This window comes from Amia ocellicauda, chromosome 8 (assembly GCF_036373705.1).
Source record: "Amia ocellicauda isolate fAmiCal2 chromosome 8, fAmiCal2.hap1, whole genome shotgun sequence".
Classification (NCBI taxonomy): domain Eukaryota; kingdom Metazoa; phylum Chordata; class Actinopteri; order Amiiformes; family Amiidae; genus Amia; species Amia ocellicauda.
Genome location: NC_089857.1, coordinates 1906945 through 1930578, shown reverse-complemented (window position 1 = coordinate 1930578; position 23634 = coordinate 1906945). Strand labels below are relative to the sequence as shown.

At 42.0% G+C, this 23634-nt stretch overlaps 1 protein-coding gene across 1 annotated transcript in view; it reads left to right on the top strand.

Moving 5' to 3' along the window:
* dqx1 (DEAQ box RNA-dependent ATPase 1) overlaps positions 1 to 17338 on the top strand; it is a 38753-nt gene extending 21415 nt beyond the window's left edge. Inside the window, exons 4-12 of the mRNA XM_066711682.1 lie at positions 576 to 960; positions 4849 to 5094; positions 5865 to 5964; positions 6201 to 6356; positions 6436 to 6627; positions 7093 to 7218; positions 10898 to 11088; positions 12371 to 12561; positions 14889 to 17338. Coding sequence (XP_066567779.1) covers positions 576 to 960; positions 4849 to 5094; positions 5865 to 5964; positions 6201 to 6356; positions 6436 to 6627; positions 7093 to 7218; positions 10898 to 11088; positions 12371 to 12561; positions 14889 to 15135 — 1834 coding nt within the window. The 3' untranslated portion in view covers positions 15136 to 17338. The remainder of the gene's footprint in view (positions 1 to 575; positions 961 to 4848; positions 5095 to 5864; positions 5965 to 6200; positions 6357 to 6435; positions 6628 to 7092; positions 7219 to 10897; positions 11089 to 12370; positions 12562 to 14888) is intronic.
* Positions 17339 to 23634: the final 6296 nt, after the last annotated feature.

The following is a 23634-nucleotide window of genomic DNA, read 5'->3' as shown; positions in this document are numbered from 1 at the left end:
GAATGGTAGTGGCAGCATCACAATATAGGGATGCTTTGAATTGGTAGGGACTGATAAGCTTGTCAGAGCAGAGGGTATAATGGATGGAGCTAAATACAGGCTAATCCTTGAGGAATACCTACTTCAATATAAATATAATGGCTTAAAAACAAGAAAATGAATGTCCTAGAGTGGTCCAATCAAAACCACAGACTTGAATCCGAATCCGAAGACCTGAAGATTGTTGTCCACCAACGATCCCCATCCAACCATCCAACTTGTAGAAGTAGAATTGATGAATAATACAAACCTGGTAGAGACTTACCCCCAAATGCTCACAGCTTTAATTGCTGCCAAGGTGGTTATACCAGGTATTGACTATATATGTCTCTAACCATGTAAATTCATTTGTTTTTAATTCCATTAAGTGTTGCTTCACAATAAAAATGTGCTTGCCTCTTCAAAGTTTTGAGTAGGTTGTGTAAATCAAAATAATAAAATCCCATTTAAATGCATACAAAGTTTAGGATTACACAACAAAATGTGAAAAGGCCTATAGGCACTATATCTCTCCGTCTCACTCCCTCTCTCTCCAGGTTTGTGAGCGACTCTGTGCTGCTCAGTGAGCTGATGTCTGATCCGCTGCTGCAGCAGTATGGGGTGGTAGTGTTGGACGAAGTGCAGGAGCGCACTGTGGCTTCAGATGCCCTGCTGGGGCTGCTGCGAGATGTTTGCCGACAGCGCCCAGAGCTGCGTGTGGTGCTGCTGTGCTCACCCAGTTTGACCCCCCGCCTCACTGCTTTCTTGGGGGAGGGGGTGCCTCTGGTAGCCCTGCCCTCCCGCAGTCCCCTAATTGTCATTGAGACACTGTACCGGGAGCCACAGGGCAGGGAGCGCCCAGCTGCAGCCTGTCACATGGTTCTGGACATTCATCGCAAGAGGGAGAATGGAGACGTGCTGGTCTTCTTGGCCAGCCCAGAGGTACAGAGGGATGGAAGAAGGGCGGCAGTGTGGGCTAGTGAATAGACCTGGAGAATGTATAGAGAGGGAAGTGTACAGAATGTGAGCTAGAAGTTAGACCTGAGGTATCTGAGGTAGGCAGTGTGGCTAGTGGTCAGAGCTCTGAGAGAAGGAGGCATGCAGGCAAGTCAGTATGGGACAGTGGTTAGCTGACTGGGAGCGAGGCAGTAAGAGCCGTGCTGTTCTACAGAGTTAATCATATTTAAAGGCATATACTCAGGCTTGCTGAAGAATGTATTAGTGAGAGCTTTCCTCTGCTGTGTCCCTTTAAAAACTGACAGCCATCCCTTTAAGACTGACACTCCCTGTCAGTTGGCCAGGGAGAGATACAGAGAGAGAGTGCCAGATGGCAAACAAATGTTGTCCATCATGTGCTTTACCATTGTTAGTTCAAGTCTCCTCAGTGCCTTGCCTGAGTGGGAGTGTTCACCTGAGAGATTCACCTGACTGACAGATTGTGTCTAAGAAAGTAATTATCTGTATTAGTTTTATTAATAATAATAATAATAATAATAATAATATTATATAGCCTGATAATAATAATACCAAAATGCATTAACAAACAGTAGAATGGTTCACAGTGGTGTACTAAGTGCAGAGCAGGGATTTTTTTTCAATATAGAATGACTGTGTTTATGCCCGTGTCTGTGGTTTTCTGTGGGCTTAAGCCATGTGTCTATCTATCTACTAATGTGTTAATCCTTTAATTTTTAAAAACTACCTGTTGGAGCAGATACATATTGTAAAGTTTCCTACAGTGCATTAAATTGCATCACAGCTTCTGTCCCCTGTCCACCCTGCAGTGTCAGCACTGTGGCATTTGGGGGCAGCAGAGCCTTAGTAATTCAGACTGAGTCTGAGAGCCTGATGAGGAGGGTGGGGTGGGGGAATTCTGAACTAAGTCTGGCCTCATCTCACACTTGTTCTGCCTGTTTTATAATTTCCTATTTGAGTTTATTTTTTACATTTTTTTATTTTTTTATTCATAAAATGCAATTTTCAAAAGAATGTGAAAAAGTTCAAAACCAAAACAGAAAAAAAAAACATATAATTATCACTCCAACAGCAAAATCCACTAACGTTTACAATACCCAAGTTTTAAGTTGAGATTTGTAAGTATATCTTAATAGAACTTGTATCTTACTGAACAAAAAAACTGAGTTTAGTAATCCAAGGAGAAATTGTATCAACGACCATTAAATCAAATTCAAATAAACGTGGTATACATAAGTCTTTTTCAAATTGCAAATTGCTAAAGGGCTAATAATTATAGTGAACAACAGAATATAAATAAATTCTAGTAAATTTACAGTTCTAAAACAATTAGACATAGCTCTTAGAGCTAAAACTAATGCAAAGAGCTTTTTTCAATATTACAACAGCAAGAGGTCAATGAAGGAGGAAGTGAAACAGATAAAGGGCAAAAATGGAAGTATCTTAGAAAACAAACAAGAAGTGGCAAATGTTTTAAATGAGTATTTCACAGAGGTTTTTACAAACGAAAAGACAGATAACATGCCACAGGTTAACAATCAGTCCAGTCAAACCCTGAGAGAGATCAGGATAAATGAGGAGGAGGTACTAAAGGGACTAGCAGAATTAAAAACAAACAAATCACATGGGCCAGATGGAATATTTCCAACAGTACTTAAAGAAATTAGGGAAATTATTTATAGGCTGCTAACTCAATTATTCCAAATGACACTTAGAACAGGGGATGTGCCAACTGACTGGAAGCTGGCAAATGTCATACCAATGCACAAGAAAGGGGACAAATCTGAGCCAGGAAATTATAGACCAGTCAGTCTCACCTGCATTACTTGAAAAATGTTGGAAAATAGTATTAGACAGAAAATAGAGGAACATCTTAATGAAAACCATATTCTTGGAGATAGTCAACATGGGTTTAGACGAGGCAGATCATGTCTTACTAATGTATTAGAGTTCTTTGAACATGCAACTGCAGCTGTAGATCAGATGAAAGCATATGATATGATATACTTAGATTTTCAGAAAGCTTTTGATAAGGTTCCACACCAAAGACTGATCCTCAAATTGGAAGCTGTAGGCATTCAGGGTAATGTAAGTAGATGGATTATGAACTGGTTGATGTATAGGAAACAGAGGGTGTCGATTAGAGGAGTTGCATCTAACTGGAGTGAGTTTGTTAGTGGAGTTCCACAGGGATCAGTTCTAGGGCCTGTGCTGTTTCTAATCTATATGAATGGTCTGGACTCTGGGATAGTTAACAAAATTGTCAAATTTGCAGATGATACTAAAATAGGTGGCTCAGCAGAGGGACTTAGATAATATTCAGTTGTGGGCTGACACCTGGCAGATTAAATTTAATGTGGACAAGTGCAAGGTATTACATGCAGGTAGTAAAAATGTCCACTATAATTATACTATGGGAGGAATAGAACTAGATGAAGTAAAGCATGAGAAAGACCTAGAAGTCTTTGTGGACTCCTCACTCTCCCCATCCAAACAATGTGGGGAAGCAATAAAAAAGGCAAACGGAATTTTAGGGTATATTGTCAAAAGTGTAGAATTGAGAACAGTAAGGGCAGTAATGTTCAGACTGTACAATGCACTAGTTACAGCTCATCTGGAATACTGTGTACAGTTCTGGGCTCCACACTTCAAGAAAGATATTGCTATTCTAGAGGCAGTTCGGAGGAGAGCAACCAGACTTATTCCAGGTTTGAAGGGAATGTCTTACTGAGAGACTGATGGAACTGAACCTTTTCACCCTGGAACAGAGGAGACTATGTGGGGACTTGATTCAAGTCTTCAAAATCATGAAAGGCGTCGACCAAACCAGAGGAGCTTTTCCAGATCAGCAGGGACACACTCACCCCGGGACACAAATGGAAATTGGGCTTCAGGGCATTCAAGATGGAAATCAGGAGACAGTTCTTCACACAGAGAGTTATCACAATCTGGAACAGACTCCCCAGCGATGTGGTTGAAGCGACAATTTGGGAAAATTCAAAAACAGACTGGATAGGATCCTTGAATCACTTCGTTTTTAATGGACACCAAACGAGCATGATGGGGTGAATGGCCTCCTCTCATTTGTGAACTTTCTTTTGTTCTTATGTTCTTATGAGCATCAAGCCTCTCTTGTGCTTGTGGCTGTAGATTTTCATAGACATTGTTTTCATCATTTTTGTAGGCAGCATGGTATAAAAACATTCTTCAGTTACATATCCAGCTGTAATATTGTCACAAGCTTAATCAGTGGTCTGCAGAAGTGTGGTTTTCTCATATAAGTGGCATTCATACACCTTCCACTTCAAGGCTGAAAATAACTCCTTGATAGGATTACGGAATTGAGACTAGGGTGGCAGGAACATCATTTTGAATTGTCAGTGTGCTCCAAACCACTCTTGCACAATTACTGTATTATGGAAATGTACATTGTCCCACACCACAACAAATGTGATTACTGCTTTTGGTTGTACAAGGCAGTTGTACACCACTTTAAGGAAATTCATCAGATGTTGTTCAATAATGACATTAAAATAAAAAACAAATGCTTTATTGGCATCACTAAGTTACATCATTATAGTAAAATGAATTTCACATATCCAGTGTTCAAGGTGCTGGTTGAGGAGCAGCTGCTGCTGCTGCAACCAGAATGAGTGAGGTCTGTCTGATGAATGGTCTCCTCTCTAAATGTATCCTCTCTGCTTCTCCGTCCCTCTCCATCTCTGGCCCCCTATCTCTCACTTTCTGTTCTCCTCTCTTCCCCTGTCTCTCCGCCTGTCACTATCTCTCTGCCCCTGTCTGACACTCTCCCTCTTTCTCCCCCCCCCCCTCTCTCTGCATGTCCATAATCTGCAGGAGATCTCTCAGTGTGCTGCCCTGATTGAGACAGAAGCCGTTGCTCTGAGCCCCCAGCTGGGGGAGCTATGTGTATTGCCACTGCACAGGGGGCTGGGTGGAGCAGTGCAGCGTGTGTATGAGGTGGAGGCCACTGGGGGAGTGAGCGGGCGGCGGCAGGTCGTGCTGACTGACACCTTGGGAGAGGCCTCCTTTTCCCTCAGCAATGTTCGTTTCGTGGTGGACACTGGAATTGCACTCAAAACTGTGAGTCACGTTGACTGTGTCTGTCTGACTGTCTTTTATCTTTCTTACACTGTGTTAATCTCTCACTCTTGTATAGCTGCCTCTCTCTGACTCTGTCTGTCTATCTCACACCGTCTGTCTTGGGATCAGAGATAAGGACAAAGACAGAGACAGGGAGAGAGCTGTGCTTGAAACTGAGAGAGGGAGGGATGGAGGAGAGGGGGTGGAGGGGAGAGATGGTGTGAGATAGAGGTGGTAGTGGGTGAGTGAGACTCCGCAAAGGGGCATTCCTGCTGATATCCCACGCCCTAGTTTGCATACTGTGCTGAGAGAGAGAGATGGAAATAGAGAAGGGGAGAGAGATGCAGGTGAGTAAGAAGATTTTGTTTTCCACAGTGTGTCTAAGGGCGTGATTAAAAACAGCACACATGGCGAGATGATGTACACTAGCATTTTCTCTCTGAAACATATTTCCATATATGGTACAACAAATGGGGAAGGACAGCTAGCTGATTTCCATACTCTAAATGCCAGACACTCACTCACTCACACACATGCACACACACACGCACATGCCCTTTGCATCACTTTGTCTGTCTCTCATTGTGTTTCTGTCCCTGTTGTGAACCTTCTTTGTGAGACACCAATATTATGTAATAAACAAGATGCAGAAATTAGTTTCACATCAACCATTGTGATAAAACAGTTCTGTATCTCTGTTAGTTTGGGGCTTCAGCTTGCTGCATCTAACTACATTACCCACAGTGCACTGCTCTGCATCTCTCCTATAGGTTTACAACCCACGAATCCGAGCATATTCCCAGGTGTTCCGGACAATCAGCAGCAGCCAGGCGGAGCTGCGCAGACAAAGGGTGAACAGCAGCAGCCCAGGTAGGCAGTGCAATCTGTCAGTGCTCTGTTCCAGGTAGAGAGAAAGTAATTGTATTGTTTCACACTGGACTTATATCAATAATTGCATTGCTTCTAGTTGAACTTTTGAACTTTTAAACTTTTACAAATTGGTTTCAGAGAACAGATGGACAGATTTCACCACTCCTCTACCCCCTTGACCTTATCTCTCTTCCTTGATTCCTCTTCCCCTCCTTTCCTCCTCTATCATTTCCCAGGCCTGTGTTTCCGGCTGTATCCGCAAACAGACTTTGAGGGGATGTCTGAGCAGCCATGCCCTGGGGTGTGGGAGGAGAACCTCAGTCACTTGGTGCTGCTGCTGAAGAGGCTGGATATTGCAGACATGGGCCAGTGCCAGTTCCTAGACAGGCCAGGTGGGGGCAATGCTGAGCATCTCTGAAGGTCACTGACACACACACACTCAAACTGACACTTCTCACCCTCTCCTCCCAGCCCCAGAGGCTCTGATGCAGGCTCTGGAGGACTTGGATTACTTGGCTGCTCTAGATGATGATGGGAACCTGTCAGAGGTAGGCATCATCATGTCTGAGCTGCCGCTGGACCCCCAGTTAGCCAAGGCCCTGATCGCTGCCTGCGAGTTCGACTGTGTCAGTGAGATGCTCACTATCGCTGCCATGCTCACAGGTACCAGACTGAAATAGCACACACCACACACATTGCAAAGTAAAACACACTGTATACTGCACACATTGCCAACCTATAGTGCACAGACTATTTACTATACATACTGCACACACAGTAAACTATATACATTGTATACTGTACACACTGAATACTACAAACAGTGCAGTCACTGACACATTGGATATTAAACACTCCTGCACACTCCAGATAGAAGCATGCTGTATTTACACATGTGTAAATCAATATTATACTTCTTTATTCTCTTTATATTTTTTTATTATTCATTTTCATGAACTGAATTTAGATAGAGTGAAGTGTGAGTGTGTGACGAGCTGATTGTCTGTCTGAGAGTGTCTGCTTTTGTGCGTGTTAACCTTTCTAAGCTTGTGTGAGGCTAAATACATTTACAGAAATTGAAGTGTATAACATTTGAAATTTCTCCTTCCTGTACCCCCCCCTCCTCAGCACCCCTCTGCTTTGTGACGCCGCCCCCCCACAGTGAGAAGGCAGCGGCCACCCACCGCCGCATGCTGCTGCACCCTGAGGGAGACCACCTGACCCTCATCAACGTCTATAATGCTTACCTGCAGCGTGAGTCACCCAGCACCCTATAACACACACCCTCAAACACTGAGACACTCACAGTAATACATTGCAACACTAACTTACTGATACCGATGGTACACTGGGACACTAACTCACTTACAGATACCAGGATTGTGCACAGGACATTAGAAGGGCAGGTACTCGACTCGGGGTGAAGGGCACATTCTGGGTGGCAGGTCAAAGTAACAGGGGTCATCACCCCTTTCACTCCCCCCTCTCCCCATGCACGTGCTAGACTAATGTCTTGACTCACTGATACTGTACTGCTGACCCACTGACACACTGGTGCATTTGTAACCCGAATCATTCCATGACAACACACACTCCCTCAGAAATAATATGATTGAGAAATAGAGTGACAGAGATGGAAATTAAAAGACAGGGAGCTATGGAGAGAGATTTCCTGTCTTGCCCAATGTTTACCCAATGACTTGTGTGGAAGAGAAACTGAAGCAGATGATATTAAGGGAGAGAGACCAGAAGATAAATGTATGCATTATGATGTCATCATTTTGTGTCTGCATTTTTTGTCTAAATGTCCGAGTGTGTATTATGATTGCACACTTCTTTTCAGGGTTCCTACGTGTCCTGGAAAACCTGTAAAATCTTGAAATTCATTGACTGTTTTTCCAGTTATGGAGAACACATGGAAAATGTGAAAATCTATCAAATGTCCTGGAAATATTTGAAAGGTCATGGAAAATGGTGAAGTTAGGATACAAAAACATATTTAGCCTTTGTTTCCTTTCATTTCCTATGTAAGCAAATTGAAAAGTCCTTCAAGTATGGGGTGTTCAGTGACAAGCTAAAAGTTACACAGCAGTTAAATTGTTTTTTGAAACAATCCACCCAGATAGCTGTTTTGAATGGTGGGCTGTGGTGTCAATCACAACATTTAACCCACACGATCATACCCCACGTACCCACTTCTTTCCCAGTGTTGTTCTCGAGTTTTGAGTTTCTTTCCTAACTCGGGCAGAAATGTGAAATGAGAGATGTAAGCGACTATGTAAACACAAATATTTGTCACAGATGAATGAGACACTACTTCAGAATAAGTTTACTTGTGTGAGCAAGCTTTCTTCAATCTGCTGTTCAGTTGTTTAATTATACCTAGCAATTTTGCTCTCTTGCTTGCCAGCTAATGTCAGATAGCCAGCTAACATTTGTTATTTATTTATTTATTTATTTATTTATTTATTGAATTTAGGGGAGGCAAGTTAAATATTTTTTCACTCACTATTATTTATAAAACGTTTCATATGGCGAAATGTATTAAGGTCAGGTGCAGACTCACGTTTCTAAATAATCACATTACCCCCACCTGCCTTCCCCTTAGTATTGGTTTGACCCAGGCGACAGGACATCAGCGTCCAACATAAAAAGGTAATGGAGGTAATCGTGAAAAAGCTGGCTGCTGAGGTATAGTATGAAATAAAATACATACTACTTCAATGCTTCATTAATTTTATGGCTCAAAATATTATTCTACTACTAATAATAATAATTGTGTGGATTTTTGCAGCTATATCAAAACGTATTTGTCTCCACTATGAAAGAAGAAAGAATTTATGGGCTTGTGTACCTGTATATGAAGGGCATTTTTAATTTATGGAGATGTTATTCATGATTTCTAGGTTCACAACAGGAGACTTTCTTTCACTTAGAAACTCCTACATCAGCAGTGGAAACAGCTTCCAATGAAAACGCATATTTCTAGCAGATGCACAAATAGAAAGTTGTGCATCCTCAATTACAGATCTCTGTGATTGACAAGCACCAGTTTGCTGAAAATGTCAGTTGATGTGTGATTTGTGCCGGACGTGGCCCATTAGGGCTGGGCGGTATACCGTAAAAAACTATATATCGGTATTCATTTACGGACCGGTTTGGACTTTTACTATACCTTCATATTGGTATTTTAAAGTTTTCTATGCTAAATTGAATAATTGTATTTGTTGCAGGTCTGTGTGTGTGTCCAGTCAGTCAGTCAGTCAGTCAGTCAGTCAGTCAGTCAGTCAGTCAGTCAGTCAGTCAGTCAGTCAGTCAGTCAGTCAGTCAGTCAGTCAGTCAGTCAGTCAGTCAGTCAGTCAGTCAGTCAGTCAGTCAGTCAGTCAGTCAGTCAGTCAGTCAGTCAGTCAGTCAGTCAGTCAGTCAGTCAGTCAGTCAGTCAGTCAGTCAGTCAGTCAGTCAGTCAGTCAGTCAGTCAGTCAGTCAGTCAGTCAGTCAGTCAGTCAGTCAGTCAGTCAGTCAGTCAGTCAGTCAGTCAGTCAGTCAGTCAGTCAGTCAGTCAGTCAGTCAGTCAGTCAGTCAGTCAGTCAGTCAGTCAGTCAGTCAGTCAGTCAGTCAGTCAGTCAGTCAGTCAGTCAGTCAGTCAGTCAGTCAGTCAGTCAGTCAGTCAGTCAGTCAGTCAGTCAGTCAGTCAGTCAGTCAGTCAGTCAGTCAGTCAGTCAGTCAGTCAGTCAGTCAGTCAGTCAGTCAGTCAGTCAGTCAGTCAGTCAGTCAGTCAGTCAGTCAGTCAGTCAGTCAGTCAGTCAGTCAGTCAGTCAGTCAGTCAGTCAGTCAGTCAGTCAGTCAGTCAGTCAGTCAGTCAGTCAGTCAGTCAGTCAGTCAGTCAGTCAGTCAGTCAGTCAGTCAGTCAGTCAGTCAGTCAGTCAGTCAGTCAGTCAGTCAGTCAGTCAGTCAGTCAGTCAGTCAGTCAGTCAGTCAGTCAGTCAGTCAGTCAGTCAGTCAGTCAGTCAGTCAGTCAGTCAGTCAGTCAGTCAGTCAACAACCAAGGGAATATAGTTGGGGGAATAAAAACAATGGTTTTCTATGCTGGTGGTAGATGAGGGTTGCATTATAATGGGGGGCGGGGTATAGCAAGCACTGTATATCCAAATACGAGTCATGGAAAATGTCCTTGAAAAGCCCTGGAAAATGATTTCCTAATAAGAGTGGGAACCATGCTTTTGTACAATGTGGTATTTAAAATTGTATTTCAGTCCTTCAGCCTTCATATCATTATCATCATCATCATATCAACAATCTTTTTATTTTCCCTGATAGTGACTGTAGTAATAGAAAACATTCACTTAATCAGTTAATTAGCTTGAATAGTATGATTTACAATTTATTACAAGCAATTATATAGTACAATTAAGTATGAAATCTGCAAGCAGTGATAAATAGAAACTTTATTTAAATGGTATTAAGTTATAAAATAACTATTTAAAGGTAATACTACAATGGATAAGCATTCACCCCTCAAGGACTTATTCACATTTTGTTATGTCACAAGCTGGGATGAAAATTGATTTAATTGTGATTCTCTCCATTTGATTTAAACCACATACACAACACAACACTTTTCTCCTTGGACAATGTATACATATATTTTTATGGTTGCAAACTGCTTGCCAGTTTTTTTTTATTTATTTTTTTATTTGCTCAAACATTGCTAACAAGTGCTATTATTTGGCCAAATTGAAGTCAAATGAATTGAATGTGAATGAAACCTTGATCATGTTACTGGCTTTATCTGAGAAATTGACTTCAAATTTGTTTATAGATTTCACTATGCTGTGCCACCAATGAGAATGTCACACAGTGCAGACCTAACTGTATCGGCTAATATTACTTTCACAGATGGTGTGATGCTAATGCTCTGTGTGCTATGTTGCAGACCAGGAGGATGCAGGCTGGTGTGTGAAAAACTTCCTGAGTCCTGGGGCACTGCGGCTGGCAGCGGTGATCAGGGCAGAGCTCCTGGATGTGATGCAGCGCATAGAGCTGCCCGTATCCCCTCCCGCCTTCGGCCAGCCCAGCAATGCCAACAACATCAAGAGGGCACTCATCTCTGGCTACTTCCTCAAGGTTGACTGCTCTCCCCAGTTAGGCACCCACACACTATATACACTGCACACATACTTAACACATTAAAGAAACACTGACCACAATGCATATGCACAGCAATGAACACACAGGCACTTACTGCACTGCTTACATACTGAAATACTGACCACATTGTAGACATACTGTTGGAAATAATTCTTTGGACAGGAGTTTTCAGTCAATCAGCTTTATTCAAGTGAATTTACACAGAGACCAGGAGTCTGATTAAGTCCACACAAATTTGACATCTTTTTGGTTACAAGCATTTTTACAAGCATTAGAATCAGACAGCGGCCTATCATAAAGTTACAAGCTTATTAAGAATTAGCTGTCTGTGTACATTCCACCGGATTTGTTTATCTGTACTCTAGAAGATCGTTATCTAGGACCTGTCTTCTGAGTCTTTTGTTTCTTTTTGGAAAGCCCCGGTTAGCCTTTGCAGTTGCTGTTATGTACAGAATGGTAAATGTATACAGGTTGTGCATTAATGCAGACTGATAACAACAGAGTATAAAGGTTGGGAGTTGCAGAATGGCAAACAACAAAAGTATGCTTCTGCAGATACATACTGAAATAGAGCAGACAGATAATAGCAAACAAACATAATCCATATCAACCCATCAGTACAGATATAATCATTTTTAACCCATCATACACTGAGACACAATACACACTGCAGACACACTGACCACAATGCAGGCATACAGAAAAGAACAGATATCATCATTATTAACCACACTTCACTGACACATCCTCACACTGATCACACTGCAAACATAGTGAGGCACAATCTACATTTCACACGAAGTGAAGCACTGACCACATTGCAGACACACTAAGGCTCTAACCATACTACTGATACACTGTCCACACTGCAGACACACTGACAGCACTTTGGATACACTAACTACAGTACAGACACACTTGAAAACAATGACCAGGCTACTGAGACACCTCTACTGACCAAAATACTGATACACCAACACTGTGATATACAGATGCACTGCAGAACTCAGTGACACACGCATCACTCAGATACACTGACAGTAAAGCTCTGCCGACACACTCAAATAATGATACTCTTACACTCTGCAGACAAACTTTACATTTCTGTACACACAGCTCTCCATTTTCTTAATCTTAATCTTTCTCTCTGACACAATTTGGTTGGAAAATAATATTTAATGTCTTCCTTTCTCCACTCACTCTCCCTTACTACCACTATCCTTCCTAACCACTTAATCCCTCTCTCTTTCTCTCCCAGGTGGCAAGGGATGTTGATGGCTCGGGTAATTACCTCCTGCTGACTCACCGGCACGTCGCTCACCTGCACCCCTTCTCAGGGTACCTGTCCCGTAGACCACAGCCCCGCCCGCCCAGCTGGGTGCTTTACCACGAATTCACCATCTCCCAGAACAACTGCATCCGCACAGTCTCTGAGATACAGCCAGAGATGTGAGTGTTTGTGACTGTGTATCCCTCTCCTACCTCAGTCTCTGTCAGCATCTGTGAGGCGGTCTGTCCCTCTGTCTCTGCCATTGTTAGACTAGTGCTAGTCTATGCCAATGTGTGTCTCTGTTTTATATTTATAGCCATCTGTCTTCTCTACTTCAATTCCTGCTCAATTCTTATGGGGCAGGCCGAGATAGCCACCAGGTAGATCTTAAGCATGGATGGGAAATTCCCCAACCAGCAGGTCTTGCAGAAAATGCTAAATAACTGCTATAGGGCAGGAGACTGGGTCTTGACCTCTGTTCAGACACAAAGTCTGAATCAACTGCCAGCGGTATAAATATTGCAATCTCGTAGAGGGGGCTCTCAGTACTCAGTTTAATTGGAACTACAGATGGGACAGCCCTAGGTCTGACAAACACTCAGGGAGCAACCCCAAAGCTGCAAGAGGCCTAGACTGGGGTGCCACAGTTTGTCCGGGGCTTGTGAGTCCACCATGAGCGGAATCTGCCACTGCTCCACATTGAGCAGTTGGATCAGAGTCAAGAACCATATCTCTTCAAGGCCACGAGGATCCACTATCGGCACCTTCACCATCTATTGCCTGATCTTCTTCAGGATAGCCTGGAGAAGGTGGATCAGTGCAACATGGCCTCAACAGTAGGTTCAAAAATTAAACCAGGTATAATGGGGACATCCAAAAAGCTTGTCATTCTCTGGAGCACCCCATCACCTGAGTACTAAGCTGCATAAGCTCTCCAAGGGAGTCAGCGGCAGCGCAGTGCTTCTGCTTCACTTGAGCAGTTGGATGGTCAGGCGGGCTTGAGTTTAATACAGTTTTTTTATTATTATTTTTTTATATATATATAAGACAATTGACATGTTGCCAGTTACTAAACTTTTTAATTCAAAAGCACCGTTTATGTCAGCAGGATAAAAACAAGCGCAAGGTAAAGATGGTCAGGACAGGCTATATACACTCACCTAAAGGATTATTAGGAACACCTGTTCAATTTCTCATTAATGCAATTATCTAACCAACCAATCACATGGCAGTTGCTTCAATGCATTTAGGGGTGTGGTCCTGGTCAAAACAGTCTCCTGAACTCCAAACTGAATGTTTGAATGGGAAAGAAAGGTGATTTAAGCAAGTTTGAGCGTGGCATGGTTGTTGGTGCCAGACGGGCCGGTCTGAGTATTTCACAATCTGCTCAGTTACTGGGATTTTCACGCACAACCATTTCTAGGGTTTACAAAAAATGGTGTGAAAAGGGAAAAACATCCAGTATGCGGCAGTCCTGTGGGCGAAAATGCCTTGTTGATGCTAGAGGTCAGAGGAGAATGGGCCGACTGATTCAAGCTGATAGAAGAGCAACTTTGACTGAAATAACCAGTCGTTACAACCGAGGTATGCAGCAAAGCATTTGTGAAGCCACAACACGTACAACCTTGAGGCGGATGGGCTACAACAGCAGAAGACCCCACCGGGTACCACTCATCTCTACTACAAATAGGAAAAAGAGGCTACAATTTGCACAAGCTCACCAAAATTGGACAGTTGAAGACTGGAAAAATGTTGCCTGGTCTGATGAGTCTCGATTTCTGTTGAGACATTCAGATGGTAGAGTCAGAATTTGGCATAAACAGAATGAGAACATGGATCCATCATGCCTTGTTACCACTGTGCAGGCTGGTGGTGGTGGTGTAATGGTGTGGGGGATGTTTTCTTGGCACACTTTAGGCCCATTAGTGCCAATTGGGCATCGTTTAAATGCCACAGCCTACCTGAGCATTGTTTCTGACCATGTCCATCCCTTTATGACCACCATGTACCCATCCTCTGATGGCTACTTCCAGCAGGATAATGCACCATGTCACAAAGGTCGAATCATTTCAAATTGGTTTCTTGAACATGACAATGAATTCACTGTACTAAACTGGCCCCCACAGTCACCAGATCTCAACCCAATAGAGCATCTTTGGGATGTGGTGGAACGGGAGCTTCGTGCCCTGGATGTGCATCCCACAAATCTCCATCAACTGCAAGATGCTATCCTATCAATATGGGCCAACATTTCTAAAGAATGCTTTCAGCACCTTGTTGAATCAATGCCACATAGAATTAAGGCAGTTCTGAAGGTGAAAGGGGGTCAAACACAGTATTAGTATGGTGTTCCTAATAATCCTTTAGGTGAGTGTATATATATATATATAATTTATTTATTTATTTTTTTCTCTTCATGATTTTATGTTTTGCTCATGTTTTTTTTTTTTTTCCTGTCTCTCCCTCTCTCCTTCTCTGCTCCCTGTCCCTCTGTTCCTCTTTACAGGCTGGTGGATCTGGCCCCTCAGTATTACCTGGGAAACTTGCCTACTAGCGAGGGGAAAGACCTGCTAATGGAGCTCCGGCACAGACTTCCCCCCCAGCAGGGCCTGGGTCTTGAAAGGGAGGAACAAGAGGTGGAACAAGAGGAAGAGGAGGGGGACCGTGTTGGGTGCCCAGAGGAAAATCAGGGGTCTAGCTCAGGCAGCGAGCCACGGAACCAGAGCAGCACTGAACTGTGTGTGCTCCAGTGACACTTGTCTTACTGCAGCCAGTCTTGGGACACACTGACCACACTGCCAGAATGACACTGCAGGGAACAGCATAGCAGCCACACAGCTGGTCATGTGAGGAAATTCTCTCTACAGCGTCCATCTGTCTTGCTTGGACTGGGTCTGACTGGATCAGTCCTGACTCTGGACACAGAAATGTCTGCCTCTCCAGCTCTACCAGGAGAGTGTCCTAACTCCCTACCACCGCCTCCCACATTGCCACCACAGAGTAAACTCCCTCCCCTTTCTGTCCAGCTCAGCCTGAGACTTTTGCACGCCTAATGAATGAACTGAAAAATCAATCAATCAATCAATTATCTTCAGTGTCTCTCAGTGCTAGGAGATACTGCAGTGATGTGTCAATCCTGTGTTATGCTTGCTGACTGATGAGGAAAGTGGAGGGCATATATCTATCTATCGCTCTCTTTCTCCTCCCCTCCCCCTCTTCCTCTGATGTAATAAGGAAAATCACATGTGGTTTATACTTGGGTTGACTGCAGATTGAACACTGTATGTAGTCTGCTTGGTATTGTGTAAGTTAAGGGATGAGGTGAACTATGACTTGGGGCAGGACAGGGCCCAGGTACCTGGTATAGCCACCCAGGACAGGTAGTATACAAAGTGCAGACCTCCACTTTCTGACAGTGACCTCAATCCACTTGGTCTGTTCTCTTGTCAGACAGGCACTGGAGACGTGATGTGTCTTTTTCCTGCTGGTGATTTTCAGGAGGGAGTGGAGTGGATGTGGGCAGGGATTAGATTCATATCAATGTGATTTTTTTTTTTTTCCATTTCCTTTAGTTTTGGTCTATATTTGCTGTTTCCTCATGAGTCTGTATCTGAAGGAAGTTTGAGAAGTTGGGCGGGCATGCTTTTAAAAAAGGCTGGCCACCTTAAACTCGTGTGCGTGCGTGTGTGTGTGTGTTTCTACTACATATAAAATATATGAAGATATTGAAGGATTTCTCCTGTGTGTATCAGCCTCCATCTGTCTTTGGTTTACATTTTTAAGCTTTTGTGATTTATATGGATTCTGTGGTGCAGCTGCCAGTCTCTCTCTCTGTCTGCAGCTAGCTCTGCCTTTTGTATTCCAGTCTCCCATCCTGAGTAAAACTGATTTGACTGACTCAAATCCTGTGGGTGTCTGTCTGTGGGGTTTCCTTGACAACAGTACTTGGGGGCTAGGGAGGTTCAGTGGTCAACTTCACCATAGTGATAGTTGTGTAGTGTGTGTAGTTACTTATACTGTTAAAAGTATTTTTTATATTAAATTGCAACTATGCAAAATTATATTGTAATTGTAAGTGCAAACATTTAATTTCTGCGTAAATACAGTTTGAATATGGTTTCTGAGCTGGTGAAACATTTGTCCCTGACCTCCGACTCCCTTCTGTGCTCCCTATACAAGACTGCCTATGCCCAGGAGATCCTGTTATACGAGAGGCAAGCTGAACGCATCTTTACTTACAAACTGGATGCCTTGTTTCTACAATCCTCGTTCACTAACAGAGATGGTAAGAGGGTGAGAATGGATGCATGAGAGAGCTGGGTAAGCTGGTGGTCAGCCTGGGTGAGTCTGAGCTTTCTCAGGTGAGAACCTTCTGATATTTAGTGTATGTTTTGTCAAAGTTGGGCTTGTCACGGTTGAACTTGTGATGGTTATTCCTGGTGAGTGTGTATTTATGGGTTTAAGTGTGAAAGCTGCATTTTAATAACCTAATATTTTTTGTTTAATCTAAAATAATGTTTTATGTTATTGTCCCATGTGTTTTAATTGTTTTACTGTATTTATTTTTTAATTTAATTTTGTTTCATATAAATTTTAAGTAAAAAAAATATATATATATATATTTTTTTTTTACTTAAAATGTGTGTATATATATATATATATATTGCTTGGTTATACTGTTTCACTACCATGTAAAGCAATTCACAGGACTGCATTGTGTAATAAGCTATAGAAAACAGTGAGAGAGTGAGTCAGGACTCAATAGAAAATGGGAGGCTGTGTGTGGGAGTTTCACAGAACCACAGTATCGCATTGTCAGAGACCAGCAGAGTGTGGGAGTGTCATAGAATGGGTGGCAAGTGAGTGCTTCCTACTTCTGTGGCTTTGGGAATTAGGGGCTTTCTCTCCACTTGTACTTCCTTCTTCACACAGGGCTAAATAAAACAATTCTTAGCATGGAAGTTGATTTAATCTGAATGAAAGCATAAATAAATATATATATGATGATATCTCAGCCTCCTGATAGATATCCAGGGATGGTCCCCAGAAGTGGTGTGTTTCTCCATTGTCTTTATTTACCAGGAAAATTAGTCACAGAGGGATTTTATAAACACATAAAAAAAAGTAGGAGTTCTGAAAGAATTTTGAGAATTTACCCTTCAGATGTTCATTGGTAGTCAAAAAGACCTTGCCAGTTCCTGCTGCATACTCTACACCAGGGGTCTCTAACCTTTCTGAACTTGAGAGCTACTCTGATAGCTCTGTGATGTCCCGCGAGCTATGGGGGGAGGTTCTGACCTAGTCCATCGATTTTTTTTTTTTTCCCCAAGGATAACCCCTACATTACTGATGATTATTATTAATAATAATAATAATACAAATAATAATACCACCACCAGCACCACCATCAAATATTCCTTGTATAAGTGTGCTCAATGTGCTCCTGAACTTTGTCTGTGAAAAGTGAAACCAGAGCGAGAATGCGAGATCCTTATCTGGCAGCTCGACACAGGTCAAAGTCACCTATGTCACTTTTCAGGAGGAAAATTATCAGCTATAAAGAACATAAGAAAGTTTACAAACGAGAGGAGGCCATTCGACCCATTGTGCTCGTTTAGTGTCCATTAATAACTAAGTGTTCCAAGGATCCTATCCAGTCTATTTTTAAATGTTCCCAAATTTTCAGCTTCAACCACATCGCTGGGGAATCTGTTCCAGATTGTGATAACTCTCTGTGTGAAGAATGTCTCCTGTTTTCTATTTTGAATGCCTTGAAGCCCAATTTCCATTTGTGTCCCCGGGTGTATGTGTCCCTGCTGATCTGGAAAAGCTCCTCTGGTTTGATGTAGTTGATGCCCTTCATGATTTTGAAGACTTGAATCAAGTGCCCATGTTAGTCTCCTCTGTTCCAAGGTGAAAAGGTTCATTTCCCCAAGTCTCTCTCAGTAGGACATTCCCTTCAGACCTGGAATAAGTCTGGTTGCTCTCCTCTGAACTGCCTCTAGAGCAGCGATATCTTTCTTGAAGTGTGGAGCCCAGAACTGTACACAGTATTCCAGGTGAGGTCTAACTAGTGCATTGTACAGTCTGAACATTACTGCCCTTGTTCTAAATTCTACACTTTTGACAATATACCGTAACATTGTTTGCCACATTTGTCCACATAGACTCCTAGGTCTTTCTCGTGCGTTACTTCACCTAGTTCTTCCTCCCATAGTGTAATTATATTGGACATTTTTGTCTGCCAGATGTCGGCTCATAACTGAATATTATCTGTGCTGCCGAGAATGCATCTGCTGAGCCACCTATTTTAGTATCATTTGCAAATTTGACAAGTTTGCTAACTATCCCAGAGTCCAGATCATTAATATAGATTACAACAAGCAAAGGCCCTAGTACTGATCCCCGAGGAACTCCACTAACAACCTCACTCCAGTTAGAAGCGACTCCTCTAATCGACACCCTCTGTTTCCTATACATCAACCAGTTCATAAACCATCTACTTACATTACCCTGAATTACATTACCCAATTTGAGGATCAGTCTTTGGTGTAGAACCTTATCAAAAGCTTTTTGGAAATCTAAGTCTATCATATCATATGCTTTCACATGATCTACAGCTGCAGTTGTATGTTAAAAAAAACTGAGTTCAATCCCAGGTTGGGGAAACTGCTGATGTACCCTTGAGCAAGGTACTTTACCTAGATTTCTCCAGAAAATGCCCAGCTGTATAAATGGGTAAAATGTAAAAATAATGTCATATACTGTAACAATTGTAAGTCACCCTGGATAAGGATGTCTGCTAAGAAATCAAGTAATAATAATAAGCTCTCATGTGAATGGCAGTTGCATGTTCAAAAAATTGTAATAAATTAGTAAGACATGATCTTCCTCGTCTAAACCCATGTTGACTATCTCCAAGAATATGGTTTTCATTAAGATGCTCGTCTATTTTCTGTTTAATCAATTTTTCCAAAATTTTAATAATAATACAGATGAAACTGATTGGTCTGTTGTTTCCTGGCTCAGTTTTGTCCCCTTTCTTGTGGATTGGTATGACATTTGCTGTCTTCCAGTCAGTTGGCACATCCCCTGTTCTAAGTGTCATTTGGAATATTTTAGTTAGCGGCCTATAAATAATTTCCCTTATTTCTTTAAGTACTGTTGGAAACATCACATCTGGCCCAGGTGATTTGTTTGTTTTTAATTCTGCTAGTCCCTTTAGTACCTCCTCCTCATTTATCCTGATCTCTCTTAGGGTTTGACTTGACTTGTTGTTAACCTGTGGCATGTTATCTGTTTTTCAAGATGCTTCCATTTTTGCTCTTTATCTGTTTCACTTCCTCCTTTATTGACCTCTTGCTCTTTGCATTAGTTTTAGCTCTAAGAGCTATGTTTCTTTCTATTTCCCTCTTTGCTTTCCTGATCCCTTTTTCCTAAGGTCTCATTACAGTTCAACATATTCTTTGTATTTTGTTTAATCTGTATCCCTTTTGTACGCGCTATACAGCATTTTCTTCCTCTTGATAGTTTTTTTCATACTTCTATTAAACCATTCTGGCCAATGTTTTTGGTCCTCAATTTGCTAAGTTTTGGTACAAATTTCTCCTGAGCCTCAAGTAGTATATTCTTAAAATATAACCATCCATTTTCAACTGAATCTGTATCCAGTGTGCTCCAGTCTAACTCTTAAGTGCCACCTCATACCTTCAAGGTTAGCTTTTCTAAAATTGTAGACCATTGTTTTAGACTAGGTCATTGTTTTTTGAAAGAATGCCTCAAAGCTAACCATATTGTGATCACAGTTTACCATTGGTTCTTTAACTAGTGTCCCTCTAACTCTATCTTGGTCATTTGAAAAGATCAAGTCAATGCATGCACTCTCCCTGGTTGGTTCCCTGACAAATTGAGTCATTTACGATCAAAGCTGTCGACTTTTTACCACTGTGTAACATCACCTTTTCTTTTAATAACACTTATTAAGCGTTTGGACACTGAAGACACCAGTTGGTTAAGTTTAGCAAGCGGAATTTTCCCCCATTCATCCATTATGCATTTCTTCAGCTGCACAACTGTACAGGGCCTTCAATACCTTATTTTGCACTTCATAGTGCGCCACACATTCTCAATCGGAGACAGGTCAGGACTGCAGGCAGTGTTACTAGAAGAAGTAACACATGAGAAACTTGAGTCTATCCTACTTTCCCCACCCAAACAATGTGGGAAAGCAATAAAAAAGGCAAACAATTTTAGGGTATATTGTCAAAAGTGAGAATTTAAAACAAGGGCAGTAATTTTCAGACTGTACAATGCGCTAGTTAGAGCTCATCTGGAATACTGTGTACAGTTCTGCGCTCCACATTTCAAGAAAGATATCGCTGCTCTAGAGGCAGTTCAGAGGAGAGCAACCAGACTTATTCCAGGTCTGAAGGGAATGTCCTACTGAGAGACTGATGGAACTGAACCTTTTCACCCTGGAACAGAGGAGACTACATGGGGACTTGATTCAAGTCTTCAAAATCATGAAAGGCATAGACCACATCAAACCAGAGGAACATCAAACCACTTCTTCACACAGAGAGTCATCACATACTCCCCAGCGATGTGGCTGAAGCCAACAATTTGGGAACATTTAAAAATATACTCAACTTGATCTTGGATCCCTTAGTTATGAAGAGTTGCAGAAAATAGCACAAGCCTCGGTGTGTAGTAGAAGGTTGATTCTTTATTGCAGCTGCTGCAAGGGAGCCTGACAGGAGAAGTTTCCTCAGACAGTTTCAATAATTCTAAGTTACATTTGGTCTTTTATGGGTTGTGTACAAGACAGAGAAGACAGTTCTTTCCTTCTTAATTGGTGCAAACAAGCTTACTAAGCAAATTGTAACTAATTAACAAGAGACATTTAAATTACTTACTACATAGACTTTATGCATGAATAACCTCTTGGTCAAGGATACTAACACAGCAAGTTTTGTTAAACAACAATTTGCAGGGCAACAACAGAATGCAGAGCCTTAGATATATTAGAAATGATATAAATAATCTATAGAGTTGAGAAGACTGTGTCAGCCCTTGCCAGGTCCAGAGAGTTACAGAGAAACAGAGTCAGCTTTAAAACTCTAGGAATGTGAAATGTATATAGAAATATTAAATGTAATTCTTCAGTTCCTCCTGTCGGCCCCTGCACTGAAATAACATGAATGCCTGGTGGCCGGAATACGGTACAAAAGAAATAAGAGAATACAAATACAAATAAAATAAACTCCCATCCCCTGATATGTGCTACTTCCCTCGTCTATCCTCCTTGCGTGTTCAGCTCCTCCACTCCTACTTTCTCCTTAAGGTCCATATCAGTATATATGTGTAAGTGCTTACTATGAGTATGTACAACGTTTGTGGCGGTGGGTGTGAGTGTGAGTCTATATTCCAATCCAGCATCTATCCGGCAGACCGGAGCATAGGGGACGCATTGGATAAGATTCATGTGAGTCAACAGACACCGGAAATAGAAACGCATACAAATAGAGATGAGCAAAACAGCTGCAGTCATTTGACCAATAGTCCACCAACTGATGAAAGTCGATTCTCCATCCCATTCCCAGGCACTATTTTCCAGAATAGTTACTTTCTTTGTTCCCATTTCCACCTCATATTGTCCAGCAAAGTTTTGTGAAGATCCTTCATCATGGTTTTCTAGCAACTTGTGTGCTAGAGCGACAGGGGTGTTATCAGTGAGCAACTGTCCCTGCCACCATGGTGTGGCACCATGCTGGTGAGAATTCTGCCTGGTATGTTTAGGTTCCCCAGGACCATAGTGTAAGATACCTGTAGACACATAGTGGGCTTGGTAAGGCAGGTTAAAGGTCTCTACCTAAAAAGTGGTAAAGGAGTTAGGAAGTACCATTGTGTACTGGAAATCTGGACAGCCTCCATAGCTTCCCTCAAAGGCATGACTTTGATGACAGCTGTGGATGTACTGCTGAAAGGGTGGACCGTTTCAGTGCAATAGACGGTGGTTGTTGCCAGCAGTCCTTGTGGTAAAAGGGATGTGTATTCTGCTGTTCCCAGTCTGAAGACAGAACCGTTGTAGACTGTTCCTACAGACTTGTATCAAAAAGTGTTAGGGAAAATCTGGAAAGGTGTAGAAGCAGGGTAGACAAGTAAGAAGTGTAAATATTCTTCACTTGAGGGCAAAGGAGTGCATACATTAGTTAGAAAGAGAAGAGTCAACAGCAGTAAAGAATACCCTTACGAATATCCAACATGTCATCCTTCAACATATTAAACAAATCTCCAGCAAGCATGTCACATGCCCATCCATCAGATGTGGATTGTGTAATATTTACAATTATAGCTGGAAATGTATCTAAGTAATTTTGGAAAGCATCACCTGCCATTTAAGTAACAGTGAGTGCATGATGAAGTCCTTTCAGATAGTGTCTGTGATTTTACCCATTGTTCATATCCCCTGTCTGCTGCTGCATTAATGGAGTTGATGGCCAAATTAGCACTACCAAAAAGACCACCAATATCACCCACCAGGCTTCTGTTGGTCCGAGGCCTGCTGTGGGCATGGCCATTATGAGAATTATATGCTTTTACATTACTTTTTACCTGTTGTTTTAACCAATTTGATGCTGCGGGGTGAGCAGCACATAGTCAAGAGTGTTGCCGTTACAGCGGTCGGCATATTCTACCAGAGTGTAATCATGACAGGGTCATATATTATTATTATATTTTTTTTTTATTGGAACCTATGTGAAGGATTCCACTAGTGGGTGCTTTGTGCTGACCTTTTAAAATGATACACTTGGCTTAGCAAACACAACGTGCCATTGGAACACAGGACTGATGGTTGCTGATAATGGGTCTCTGTACACCTATGTAGATATTCCATTACAAATCAGCCGTTTCCAGCTACAATAGTCATTGACAACATTAACAATGTCTACACTGTATTTGATGTTATTTTAAAACAAGGACATTTCTAAGTGACCCCAAACCTTTGAATGGTAGTGTACGTGGATCATCATCTGTACCAACCAAGGGGGCTGATGCTGCCTATTTATTTTTAGTGAGTGATTTAATAATCTCAAGCAATTCAGCGTTTCCTGGTGTTGGAACGCTGAGATTGGAATTATTCTGAGTCTTGTTCCACGGAGCGTTGACTTCTCCCCCTCCACCCTTCTGCCAGCACTGTGCTGCTGTTTGTCCTCTATGAGAGCATTGCGCACATTGAGGGGGGGCACTGC